Source organism: Salarias fasciatus, chromosome 14, assembly GCF_902148845.1.
Source record: "Salarias fasciatus chromosome 14, fSalaFa1.1, whole genome shotgun sequence".
NCBI classification, from domain to species: domain Eukaryota; kingdom Metazoa; phylum Chordata; class Actinopteri; order Blenniiformes; family Blenniidae; genus Salarias; species Salarias fasciatus.
This window is the reverse complement of record NC_043758.1, coordinates 17,958,771-17,972,765: the sequence shown is the minus strand read 5'-3', so window position 1 is coordinate 17,972,765 and position 13,995 is coordinate 17,958,771. Positions and strand designations below refer to the sequence as shown.

The 13,995-nt window shown below is 40.8% G+C and overlaps 1 protein-coding gene across 1 annotated transcript; it reads right to left on the bottom strand.

Moving 5' to 3' along the window:
• Positions 1-4,085: 4,085 nt before the first annotated feature.
• smtla (somatolactin alpha) lies at positions 4,086-7,729 on the bottom strand. Its single transcript, XM_030108180.1, is given in 6 exon segments — positions 4,086-4,482; positions 4,727-4,906; positions 6,423-6,484; positions 6,487-6,536; positions 7,580-7,636; positions 7,638-7,729. Coding segments are annotated over 6 exon segments (621 nt in total). The 5' UTR covers positions 7,715-7,729; the 3' UTR covers positions 4,086-4,287.
• Between the last annotated feature and the right edge of the window lie 6,266 nt (positions 7,730-13,995).

Here is a 13,995-nt window from a genome sequence, read left to right as displayed (position 1 = left end):
GGGATGGAGCATTTTCGACAAGTTCCGCCTTGCTTTCTCACAACTGTGGCCCCAAGCTTTGTTGTAATGTAAACGGATGTCCAAATGCAACAAAAGTTTCTTCTTTTCACTTTGTAACGTCGTGTAAACGGGGTCTGAGATTCACGGCGCTGTGTACAAAGTCTTTATTTTTCACAAGTTTTGATGTATTCATTAAATGTCTGAAGATTAAGATTAAAATTAAAATGAAGATTAAGAAAAAAAACTTTCTTGGACTGATCACCACAAAAATCTGAAAATAACCAAATTGTTCAGCTTAGCAACATGTTGTATCTCGTCTGCAAGGGAAGAACATCCACATGCAACTTTATGACTTACTTTGAGCATTATAAATCCCAACATAAAGCTTTTTTTTATTTTTTTTTTTAATTTTGAAATGACAGCAGGCCACTTAGAGTTCAAGCAATGTGCAAAAAAGAAAAAAAAAAAAGCCTCACATGAAATTTGATTTGTTCATCTATAATTTTTGACTTATTTTCTGCTGAGTCTTCTCTGCTGTGGAATTCTCCATAGGATGACGGATCGATGATTTCCAGCGACAGCGGACGGCTCCGGCTTCGGACAGTTTATGGCTGCTTTCATCCCCGCTGAGTTGACATCGCATCGGCTTGTTTCTCCACAGTCTCTCAGGTAATCACTTAATTTATCTGCGGTGTAAATCCTGTCATTCGCAAAGTTCAATAGCTGCAAACCAAGAGAGGCCCAATAGGGCTCGTTTCACCACGGCCGCCGTATTCGCCGATTAATCATCGGCTCATGTTGCGCTTCCCCTTTTGTGCCTGTGCCACATGCGGGTTGTATAATGGCAACGACTGTGAACACCACTGTGGGGGAAGCTTTGAGATAACGGTGCGCTGATTTAACGGATGGGTAAACAAAGACATAACACCGGAGAGTTGTTTTACTTGCGGCAAATTCTATTTGCTCATCTCTCTTAAGGCTACAATCTCTGGAAAAAATATTAATGAATTACAAAAAAAAAAAAAAAAAAAAACAGAAATCCAATCTTGCCTGATGTACAGGAACATTGCTGAAAGGAGTGTTTTTGCTTTATTTACTCATCACAGTTTTTTTTTCCTCTCACCTCCCATGTTGTTCTGTTACATCTTTGTAGCAACATGTCCTCGGTCTCTCGTGACCTTTCCACTCGTGCGCTCCTCTCCGAGCCTCACTGAGGTGTGGCACAGGGGTGAGGTGAAGTTTGGATTTGTCACCGGTTCAACAGACATGCTGTAGTTTTACACAAACGAATATGAGACGTGGGCGGCTGTGCGTGCTGTTGCCCCGGGTCCACCGAGCTCTGGATTGGATGGCTGGATTTGCTTTTGACCTCGTGCCATTCTTTGACAGCCCAATGAATTTCTCCACGGTTCGCAGGGATGGGATTGAAAATGTCTGTATCTCTAAAGCGACAGAAGGTAGCAGTGTTGAGTCGTTCATTCGGTTACATCCTCCTGCTTGCTGTTTAGAAAGCTCTTTCCACACAACCTCATATATCCGCAAGTTTATTTAGGCTTCAGTGCATCATTGATGTAAAAAAAAAAAAACTGAAGTGGATGGACATGCATGGAGTGGCTGCTACATGGTTTTCAGTGTGGGAGATCACAGAGGGGTAGTGAAAATGTTTTAGGTCTCTCCAAGCTGTCGTTTTCAGCCACAAATGAAAGCAGAACAAGTGTGGGAGCCAGCAGAGCCAGTGGAGGACTTCGTACTTTGAGTTTTCGGTTTCATATCAAGCCAACTCCACTTCCCAGCCCAACTCCTCTTGCTATGTGTACCTGCCTTCCAGCCATCTATTTCCTCTCTAGATCCAGCCTCCTTCCCCGCATGTCACACTGCTGAGAGCTGTGCTCAGATCTCAGTCATTTCCGTTGCTTCCTCCCATGTCATCGCAGTAGTGTTTAAAAAAAAAAAAAGAAAGTCTTTTGTACATGATTGACAAATTTCACCTCACTACTGAGGAGAAAAAAAAACAAAAACGGTTCCTTTGCCTTCTCTCAATCACTTTATTTACATTTTGTCCTCCTTCCCTCTCTGCCTCTCCTGCTCCACTTCAGCATCCCAGCAGTCTAGATTTCCTTTCCTCGGGTTATAGTAGTTAGACTGTGAAATCACCCTGGCCCCTCATCCCTGCCTTCATCCCCATGTCCTCCTCTCTCCTTCCCTACATCTTCCTCTGCCTCCTCTGATCCCCTCCCTCCTTTAACTACTTATGTCCAATCTTAAATATTTATGGAGCCAAAGCTCCAGGAGTAGGTTGGAGGGGGGCGCAGGGCTTTACCTCGCCTATGTTTTCCTGAGTGTTGTTACGGACGGAGGTGAGTCGCGCCGCGGCCCTGCAGAGCAGAACAGGGTCCAGCCTATCTCCTCCGAGCCCCCATGCTGAAGTGATTAGGCCACAGGAAGCTGAACCTGACATTGCTGACATTAGCCCCCACCACCACCACCACATCCTGCCTCGACATCCACCCACACCACATGACACCACCTTCCTGACCCGCTGTGGCGACCGCGGCCTGATTTACATCTTTGGTCATGGCGGCGGAGGATGGGAGAGGAGATCACGGAGCTGAGATCGGGGATAACCACGAATACGTTTGGATAAGAAGGAAGGAAAATACTTGTGGCGACGTCAACATTTATAATTCATCTGTCTGAGAAACAGAAACGAGCGATGTAGCACAAAAACTCCACGGTGTTTGAGCTACAAGTGGAATGAGGACAGCAGGTGCCCTATTTTGGTTTCTAGATTCAAAATACGTAGCTTGTACTTTATTACTAAAGTTTTTCTGAGGAGTTTTATGTAGGGCTACATAATCCAGTACTCCACGTGTCTTCTTATTTATATTAAGAAAAAAATAAGTTAGACAAAGTTTTTTGAAGGCCTTGGTTTTCTTGTTGTTCCCAGCACCGGTCTAGCTTCACATTTTGTAAATATAAGATGATACATATTTTAAATGAACCATTGTTCAAGCAGATCCACGGATTGAGGTTGACCTTCTTGAAAGAGCAGCACTGCCCTCTTGTGTTGTGGGGCAGGGGGGGTCAAAACCATCAAAAAGGGCATTTGATTGAATGTTAGTGAGTGGGAGAGGAAGACATACATACTTACACCTTCTGGACAACTTTGACTGTTGATGTGAAATTTCCAGAGGTGGTGTTGAGTATTGCAACATGCCTTTGCCATCATTATCAAAATAAGCTGTAAATTTTCATAAAGTCGTAAAATGCCTCATTCTGAGTTCCATTTGTTCTATGAATGAAATCTGTAATCATGAGAATTAAAAACTTTTTTTTAAATGTAACACATGACAGCAGTGTTTTTGGAATGTGGGTTGCATGCATAAAGTAAAACTTTCTCCTTGCAGCACATTAAATATGCACTTTCTCAAAAGATAAAACACACATGCAAAACACACATTTTATTTCTTGCTTTATTTGCTTCATACATTTACAGCAGTTTGCTCGAAAGAGTTTCCACAACACACTGGGCTTCACATATTCATACAAGTAACGGTTTGATCAGGTAAAATCAGACACATTGATAGCATGTAGTGATAAATCCTGAGACGTTGCTGGTAAATAAGGCACATCCTTAATACATGCTTCTTTTTTTCATCTTTACTTAGGAATAAATGAATTTGTTTCTTGTAAGAATTCAGGTTGTTATTGGCGCTATTATTCCCCTCTTCCACACGCTTTCTCTCACCAATCAGCTGTCTCTTTTCAAATAGCGATTGCTTTCAGTTGAGTCCCGTCTCCAACCGAAGTGTTTCATTTCACTAATGCTGAAGTGAAACCAACTCCATTTATCAAGGGAGTCTCGGTGAATACTCCAGGGGCCGTGGGAATAATCAAAACACTGCACGAACCCAGCAAAGGAATATAAACTGTGGCTGAGAACAAAGGAAAGTGGAAATCAATAGCTGGATATGCAGATTTTTTTGACAGCTTGACACACAAATGATCTTTTGGGAGTTTACCCTCCGCTGCCTTCGTCAGGTTAAAATAACTGTGCAGGGAATGTATGTATATATAAAATGCAGGGTGTTGAAGAAAGGGCACAGCATTACACCTACTTAGTTTTGTGTGAAGGTGCTCCAAAAACAATCAATAAGGAATGCACTGCATTACAAGCAAGGCTGAATCGCCCAAGGCATGGTCATATCTTTAAGTGCATGCTACCAACCTTAGGAATTCATTTAAAGCTAAAAAACACTGTATTATTCAAGTGCTGCGCTCCATGTTTCATGCGCAGTTGTATTTGTCGGTTTGACGACATTTGAGGAGCTTGAGGAAAGACTCCATTTTATGGGCGTCCTTGGTGAAGCAGCTGAGTAAGGTGTAGTCTCTAATCACAGATTCCAGCATCTCTGGCTGCGCGTCGTACTGGAACAGGCCTTGTTCGTTGTAAGTCGTGGCCAGAGATCCTTCGTCCAACATCTGCATGTTGACATTAGGAGACATGAGAAATATTCAGAACAAAATGTGCACAATGGTAATCAAAGAAAACAAAGGTAGCAGGCAACATTTAAAAGAAAAACAAACAAAAAAAAGTCAGACAATGGAGAACCTGATGGGGTTTTTAGTTTTGTTTTTGCAAGCACTAAATTGTAATGGTCCCAAATTGGAAATCCGTAATTAGTTGTGTACAATAACGCTAATGCGGAATTGTAATTAAACCCACCTTCCTAATGAGAACCACCACCCCTTGCTCCAGGCTGATAAGTTTCTCAGACACCCACTTCGTCTTATTGAGCAGCATCTCGGGGGCGTTGTCGTAGCGATCTAGAGTGGTCTGCAGGTACACCAGTGGCTCAATCCAGGATTGGACCAGCATCAGCACAGAGTGGAGGAGCCATTTGTCCTGCAGGGCACACGGGTGGATAGAAGTCAGTGATTGAGTGGATAAAAAAAGATGTCCAGAATCTATGTAGCCCTCTGGACTTTTAACTTTTTTTTTTTTTTTTTTTTTGTTTAATCTTAAACGTATTGCTCTCTGCCAGAATAAGTAAAAAGCTGTGTCGCGAAACAGTTTTGATGCCTAAATGCGAGTATATTTAAATGTGTACAGAATCCTGGACTCTTCTTTGCATACTTCGTATTACATGGAATCTGCTTCGCCGATGTCTGCAATACTACTTCTGTGGAATTGTTTGACCACAGAGAGGGGTAAAGGGCATCAGATGAATGTGTTTTTAGCCTCCAGGAAAGCAGTGCTGCAAAGTCCCACACATTCAGGTTGAAAGTCTTGCTATTAACTTTGAGATTGATGGCTAAAAGAAGTCTGATCGCAGCCGAGATATTTAGACATTCACTTTTAAATTAAAAATTTTGGAGATTGGTCATTCTTTTCATCACATCTCCAGTATATTCAAATGAAACTGAAAAAAATAAAAATACAGACACTGCACTCAGTTCACCCTGCAAACAGAAGCAACCCTACTGTCCATGGACTATGACCACTGCAACGCCACATATAACCATCTTAAGATGTTTATTCTGTGCAATACATGAAAGTAATGATTTTTTTTTTTTCTGAGATAACACAGTGAAGTGTTTTGGAAATCAATTGAAGAGGTTAACATCCTTGACATTTAATCAGGGACTCATTAGTTAAGCCTTCAGCAACACAGATAGGTTGAACGTCACAGGGGAAACGGCTCAGGCTCCTCGATTGCCTCCGAAAAGACTATAAAGAGGAGCAAATGACCACCATATACTAATACCATGAAACTGACTTGCTGAAGATGGTCTGGGAGAAAGGGCAGAAGATAAATCACCAAATAAAGACTGCAGCTCCTATTATTTGATGACATTATGTTTAACTATCGGTTTCAAAATTGCAAAGGAACTCACTGTTTATATGATGGGCTGTTTGAGTTGAATCACTCTTTCCTGAATGGCTCAATCTGGTGTCCGTCCTACAAAACCAAGCTGACCTTTTCCCCCCTAAAAGGCTCTGTCCTTCTAATTAGTAGTCCAAACCGCTTTCAAAGTACTTACTGCAAACCTTACATAATTCAGCATCTGACAAGGGCAAGTTGTGCGAAAAGGGGACTGTTAATTGCGGCACGTGCGTGCAACCAGTAATGCGTTCACATCGCCACTGACGCTACAGATGCATGCATGCATGTGCATGCATGCTGTAAAATCCCACAAATAAACAATGCAGTAGGAAAGGACACACGGCCGGTATAATATAAGCTTATTTCATTGGTATTCGCATGCAAGCGTTTGCTGTCTGTGTCGGCAAAAGAGCCTCTGTTGATGCACGAAATCAAAGGTGCGCACAAACACACATACCTGCCATTGTTAACCAGTTAGATCAAAGCTCTGACAAAGAAGATAAAGTCTGCAGTGATCAGAGAATAGGAGCTCACAGATATCTGTTGGATCTCGCTCCTGGAGCTGGGGATGGGTAAGGCTTTGGTGATGCACACATAGCCAGCCTGGTTCGTCTGGAGGCGCAGGGGGAATGGGATGAACATCTCCTCCTGTCGTCCAGTGGAAAACAACAAAAACAGTTTAGTTAACAGTGTTCATGTTTACCTACTGAACTCTATTGGTTTTAGCTTTTTTTTTTTCCCAATGGCCTCACTCCAGTGTTAATCCTTAAAAATTATATTTCCAACAGAAAAAGAGAGCAGCATCATGGTAGACTGATCTGACTGATCCGAGAAGCTTTGTTCAAAAAGACACGTCAGGGAAGCAGTGACAAAAGCTTTGCCTGTCTTTGCCACTGGAGACGCAGCAGAGACACATTTTGTTCTCCATCATCTGTGGACCCCATGCAGCACACGCCCAGCAACAAGCCCTGCATCATGTCAGTTCAAACTGTGTTTTCACTCTCTAACCACAAACTGGAGGGAATTCAACAGGCTGAACAACCTGTGCTTTCACCGCTGGAGTGTATCATTATCATGTGGATCAACCCACTGTTTTTTTTAACACGTTTTTGGCACATTTTTGGCTTAGAAGAGGAAAGAATATCACTTTGAAATTCAGTGCTGCTAAGCAAATAAAGCACAGAGTGTATAGCTGAAGTAGTAGAGCTTTTTTTGTTGTTGAGAAAATACAATAAAAAATACATTTTGCATTGTTCTTCAGGGAAAAAAAGAAGTGAAAAACCCTCTGCTACAACTAGGGATGAACAAAGTCTTTTTTAGTAGTGACATGTAACTACACTGATTCTTCAGAAAATCCTGTTTACTCCCAAACCAAGACATCAATATTGGACTTGTTTTCAAATTCAGAGTTATAGCTGTTGCTTTCACCTCCCTTCATGGCTGCCTCTGCTGTGCTGCTTTGTAAAATGCTGATTTCACATTTCAAATTGGAGGACAAGAAAAGGGAGAAATCCCCCTTTTGCACGCTTCTACTGCTCTCCACTTGAATCCTCTTACTTTATCACCACAGTGTGTTAAAAACATGAAATAAAACACCACTTTCTAGTGATTTAGTTTACCTGATGCTGCACACATGGACATTGCTTCTTCAAAAGCCCAAATAATTTGCGGTAATGATCAGTGTTACTCACAAACAAGGAGCACGACTCTTCTGAGACTCTATAGATGAGCTCGGCGTGATGGATGACCCGGTCTAGAAGCTTCTCTTGGGAAATCGAGGGGCAACGCGACAGGCTGTTCTGCTCGTCTTGACAGTCCAGCGCCATGCAGGCCACCAGAACCGAGCGCCAGAGCAACAGAGCCCACACACTACGCTGGAGGACTGCACATTCAGACACAAATATGAAAAATACTTTTTTAACGCAATACCTCATGAATTCATACCATCTTATACAAAATATATTCTTCCCATGAGTAAAATCAGACAAGTTGAAGGCTTTCGTTCTATCTTACATTACCTGCCATTCTGTGTTTGCTGCCTGGGTTCAAGTTTTTCTTGCTCGTTCCGTCCTGCAGACCTTCCTTATAAAGCTTGACCAGGCCATGAATAAAGGTAAAAGTCACTTCAGACTTGCGTGGGTCCTTGTAAAAGGATACTGGAACCGCTCAGTCCAAGACATTTTGTTTCTCATATGTATGACCTGATTGTGATTCCTTTCTGTGACTTTATTCATGTTTGGAAGCATCAATCTATTTTCTGAACAAATTCTATCTGTTGGAAACATCTGGACAAGAAGTGGAAATGGATTTATCAAACTGCAATAAGTGTCTAACATAGACATGAACATCCACGATTTAGAAAGGAGTGGTGAACTATCAGTCACACTAAAAGATGTTGAATGAATGAGAGCTGGAAATCACTGGGCTCTAATGGAAAAAACCCAAATATCCCTCTTTTTTTTTTTTTACACTGACATCCATATTTCTTTCTGCTCCAAAAGTCATGGCAGTGTGAGGGGGGATCTCCCCAGAAGCTGCAGCTTCCCTTCATAATGACTGTCTAACTGTCAGAGAGAGGAAAAAAAAAAAAGAACCCATGAATCCTTAAAACGCTGCCAGTCAAGATGTGGAAGCAGGACTCCGTTAAACGCTCGATTTCCGGGTTTCTTTTATCGCCTGGAGCAGTTGCTGCACTACTTGCTTCATCTGTTCTTAAATTCACTTCTGCTGGGAGTGTAATCAGAGTTTTCAGAGGAATCAGATGTATGGTCATAAATCTGTTTGTGTGTTGAGAATTCAAATAATAAAACACTTTAATTGAGGAAAGGAATAAAATTGCCTCCTTCATTGCAATATAAACCACAATCACATAATCATAATAGTAGAAATTAAAGGGGTTTTTTTTGGCTGCCAAGCATCTTGGAACACTTCACACTGGAAGTGTTTATTTCTTTAGAGAAACATGTTTAAGCATCAGCTTAAAGCAGGGATCAGAAAGTAGCAGCTGATAGGTGTTGTATTACTGAGCTCGGCGTCACGGACATGGCTGCTCTTCATGTTACCTCAAGCTGTCTTTCTTATTTTAACTCATTAATATGAACCGCTGTTCTAGTTTTGTCACCATTCTTTCCATCTTCGTTTTCTTCCCCTAAGATTTTCTTGCCTTCTTTACAGTCCAAATGTTCACTCCTTTTTAAATATGCTGGCAATTGTAGTAAGAAATTTATAAAATGAGGATAAAATTTATTTGGATAATGCCATAAAGGTATTTGTTTTTTGTAGAGGTTTAACTTACCCTTCTTGGCCTTTAGTATCTAAATTCATTTGAAGTGATTTATCTTTTTTTTTTTGTGCATTTACATGGAAAAGGCAGAAACATTAAAAGCACTGTTGAGCCGTTAGTGGGTGCTGTTTTTTTTTTTTTTCTCTGTAATGAAACCATAAACACATGCACAGAGAAAGCAGTAAACAGTAGTAGGGTTTCAGGAAAGTGACATTTTCTCCCGTTTTCACAGAGACCATTTTTAAAACGTTCCACTTTTACAAAAGTTGCATTTTCAGTGGCTTTGTGCACCACTGTATATGGGCCCCCAAAATGCAACACCATTTTTCTGTTTTCACTTGAAAATATGTTAATGGGCTCTTAGTCCGATTTCTAGAAGATGGAATAATAAACTTCCTCTCTGATGTAGGGTTTCCACTTCAGAGTTTTTGTTTTGTTTTTTTTGCAAAGGACAGGTGTGAAATTTATATATATATGAAATCATATATCATCCTGAGAACAAAAACTGTCCTCACTTTGCCTGTATTATGAATGACAAATAGTGACGGGGTCATAGTGGTGGGAAGAAAAGACGCCCAGACATCTCCCTCCGACTACCCAGGTGGAAACGTATCCAGATATCTCTCCAGTCGGTTCTTAGCCGACCCCAGGGCCTCCTCCTATTCGGACATGCTTGGTAGACCTCTAATTGAAGGCGACCCGGGGGCATCCTCATCAGATCCCCAAACCGCCTTAATTGGCTCATCTCACCACGAGGTAGCCGGGGCTTCACTCCCAGTCTCTCCCGGATGGTTGAGCTCCTCACTCCATCATGAAGAGCGCGGCCCGCCGCCCCGCGGTGAAAACTCATTTCAGCCGCTTGGATCCACAACCTCATCTTTTGGTCATGACCCAAAGTTCATGAGCATCGGCGAAGGAGGGGATGCAGATGGTCGGCTCTACTTTCTCTTCACCACAACAGTTAAACTTCCTTTGACACGCGACAATTAATTATTTAACAAGTATTGTAACAAGCTATTATGCACCGGTTATTTATTTATCTTACAACGCTAACCATACTATTGAGGACATTTGAAGGTATTTTCCAAAGTGCAAGGTCAGTTATTTCAAACAGTTTAGAAATGCTTCAATGTTTTTTGCATGCCGGCCTCGTAAAGAGTCTGTAATCGTTATTGCAAGACACTCACAGGAGATGCATATGCAGTTTGTTTTTCACATAAATCTGTCCTTCAGCGAGCCATATATATGTTTGTTTTTTTTTTTTTGCATGTTTGCACGGTAAAGTCCAAGGTGCACCTTCATTTCTTGCAATACGTTCAAACTTTCAGATTTTGAAAATGCCAATTATTTAGATTTGTATGGAGTCGTGGGTAATTTGTGCGCTCGATAATGCACCAGATCTCTTCCTGGGCATGTGTTTTGTCACATTTCATTCTCCATTGATTAAATGATTCGGGGTAATTGGTGGGTCCCATTGTCTACCTCGGGAATTACTTTGCAACAAGTCTTTGTCTCAAAGTAACCTGAGGTGCAGCCTCGCAGCTTTGCACAAGAACTAAATTAACTTGATTTTAATTGTGTGCTGAATGACTTCTTCTCTTCTCCTGATCTACAATTGATTGCAATGTTGAAATTAAACAATTATTGTTTTTGTTCTCTCTATATTGGCACAGAGTGTGTGTGTGTGTGTGTGTGTGTGTGTGTGTGTGTGTGTGTGTGTGTGTGTGTGTGTGTGTGTGTGTGTGTGTGTGTGTGTGTGTGTGTGTGTGTGTGTGTGTGTGTGTGTGTGTGTGTATGATTTTCGCTTATTTTTTTAATATATCACTTATTTTTCTGTGTGAACTAATACTAAAGTTAAACGTGAATTTTTTTTTTTTTTTTTTTTTAGTTATTGATTAAACACTTTCCAAGTTTCAGAATCCTCGGTATGGTCAAATGACTTACTGCAAGTATGATTTTGGATTCCCACGCCTTTCTGATACATAACTGCACTCACCCAAAGCTGCTTCCTACATATAAATGAATCCACATTGACATATCAACATTTTTGAAACACTGCTTTACAACTCTTAAATAAAATACGTCCTGATCAGCCAGATTTTCTGGGCGCTTTCTGAAATTCACCCCTCTAAATGGTTTAATTGTGTGGCCTTCGCTCACTGCTGCATCATGACTGGCTCTGCATCTCAGTGCTTTGTTTTCATCTGTTTTTCTTGAAGGTGTGTATCCTCAAGCGGTTAAATTAGGACAGGCGTTTACGTTTATTGTCTCGTGATGTTGTCATTGTCTATTTTACACTTAGTGAGGCTGCGTACCACATATTTTACACAACTTTATGTTTACGGGCTGAATCTACATAGTTTAGTCATTTCCTGTTAAGTCATCCATTTTTTCATCAAAAGTTAGATTTTTTTTCCCGTCAGACTTTCTACTTTTGTGTTTGTTTTGTGGGAGTACCATGCTTAGGGGAAAAAAAAAACTAACAAAAAAAACCAGTAGTTACCATCTGTGTCCTATACGCAGATCGGACATCGGTTTACAAAATCATATAAGATTGTAATCAGCATTTTGTTTTTAACTTCTGGAGTAATATTATTTATTTTTTGGACACCATTCCTAAAAAAGAATCTAACTGCTGTAACAAAAAAAAAGAAAAACTACCTGATTTGCTGTATTTGTTATTGGTAAATCTAACTGCGTAGTACTTAGTTTTTGGAATAAGAATGCCCAATGCCCTGCTTTTGAAGTCAATATTACATTTTATGGATAAGTGAGATTCACCATCTAAGATAGTGTGATTAATCACAAAAAAAGAAAAAAAAATAAGCCCAGCATTATAGTGTGAAACTGCATTAGGTTCATATTTTCTGTTGTAAGACTAAACAAACATTAGACCATCTTTATTAATTATTAATACTGTGAAGTACCATCTTCAGCAGTAGTAATGTTTATTTCAACCAGGTTTAAAAGAAGCAGCACAGAACGCATCGGTGCTTCAACCTTCTTCAACTGATACTCTGGACTTGTTTTTAAAAACCATAAGAAACTACAAGCACAGCGGCCGTGGTGAGTGCAGGCTCTGCCTCTCAGATGATGGGAGTGTCAGCTTAGCCTCCTCCTCACTGGCAGCTGGTCGGTGCTTTGACACTACAACCATTTCGCATCATGTAAGATGCCAGATTTGTCATTTCTTTCTTAACCTGAAGATGCTGTTTCTGTCACAGAGGAGCGTTATCAGAAAATGAAAGATTCTGATGTCCCGATGACCCTCTGCTTCACATTCTCAGGACTATCTCAGTAAAATCAAACCTTGCGGTAATTCCTCAAAGAAAACAAATAGCAAAAATAGTGTAATTTTTAGTATTATAATTAGAATACCATTAGTTGAATTGAAAATCACTGTGTTGGTTTTTTTTCCGCACCGGCCTCTGACTCGAACTCAGAATAAAAAAAGTGTCAGCTCATATATTTCAGCGTTATCTTTGTGTTTTGCAGTTTCATTTGCACATACCAGGTGTATTCACCCTTGGCTACAGTTCCATTTCTATTTTGGAACCTCATCTGATTTCTGAAGCAATTTGTGGTTGGGAATATAAAGTGAGAATTGCTTTCATCAAAGCGACTTGTGAGATATGCACTAATCAAAATACATGAAGGGTAGAAAGCGTGTTAGATTGCATATTTGCACCAAACCTTTGTTTTTATTTGCAAATACAATTGCCTATGTGATATCATGTCTAGCACCTACAGCATGTGGCGTGTCATCTTAATTTCCAACCAGTCCCTCTGAGAGGGGAAAAAAAACGCACCTCATGTATGGATTTGGATGAATACGTTGATGAAGAAAAAACAAAAAAACCTGATTTGTTTTAGATCAGGAATAACAACTGGGGTTTGCCGTATTTTCTTTCCAATAGAAGTGTAACAATTGCAATAAATGATGGCGTGATTGGAAGACTACAAAGCACAGTAATATTGAAATGGCTCTCAGTATGATGCAGAATAGCACACCACGTTATATTTTGTTCTTTTCTGATTTGCTTCCAGCTTATATGCGAGTAGATCTTCAATGATGCTCTGTTTGCTCTTTGTCTAGAGGCGCTTGCAAAGTTTGACAGGAAATCCATTGATGTCCATTGTGTACATTTTCTATAGCCTTGTCCTGAAACCGTGGGGCTGCTACTGCTTGCTCTCTCTATGCATTTTGCGACATAACCACAGTGGTGCGGGGATCATGTTGTCATACAACAATGGAGTGTCTGTGACTCTCTCTCCGGGGTTCCTGGAGATGCACGCTGCACTTAATGGAAATTCATGCCTCACAGATTCAGTTTGTTCGAGACAAAATGCGATTCCGTGCTTAAAGTATCTGTGCGCCTTCTGCTCGGTCCATATCTGTCTGGAAGTCAGCAAACTGAAGCGATAACAAAAGGCAACAACTTAAAACCAGCATTTTATTAGAAAAACAAATAGCGTGCTTTCCTCGGTTGTTATTTTTATATTTGATGAAATGTGTTTACTAAGATTACTTTAAGATGTGTTCTTACAAATGCAGGAGGTGGAGCGATTAAGTGTTGGGAGGAGCGGCTCTGGAAGAGTACTCCTGCCAAGCCGCCCATCCATCCTCTCCATTTAAATTCTTTATGTGGCGTTTTATTCCGCTCAGGTTCGGGGGTTGCTGGAATCGATCCCAGCTGATTCTGAATGGAGGTTGAATACACACTGGGATGGTGGCAGGGGTTAACTGAAATGGAAATCACACACTTATGAGGAATGAGGACTTCTGTTCACCCTAAACAGCTTTTCTTTTTTTTGCGGTAAACT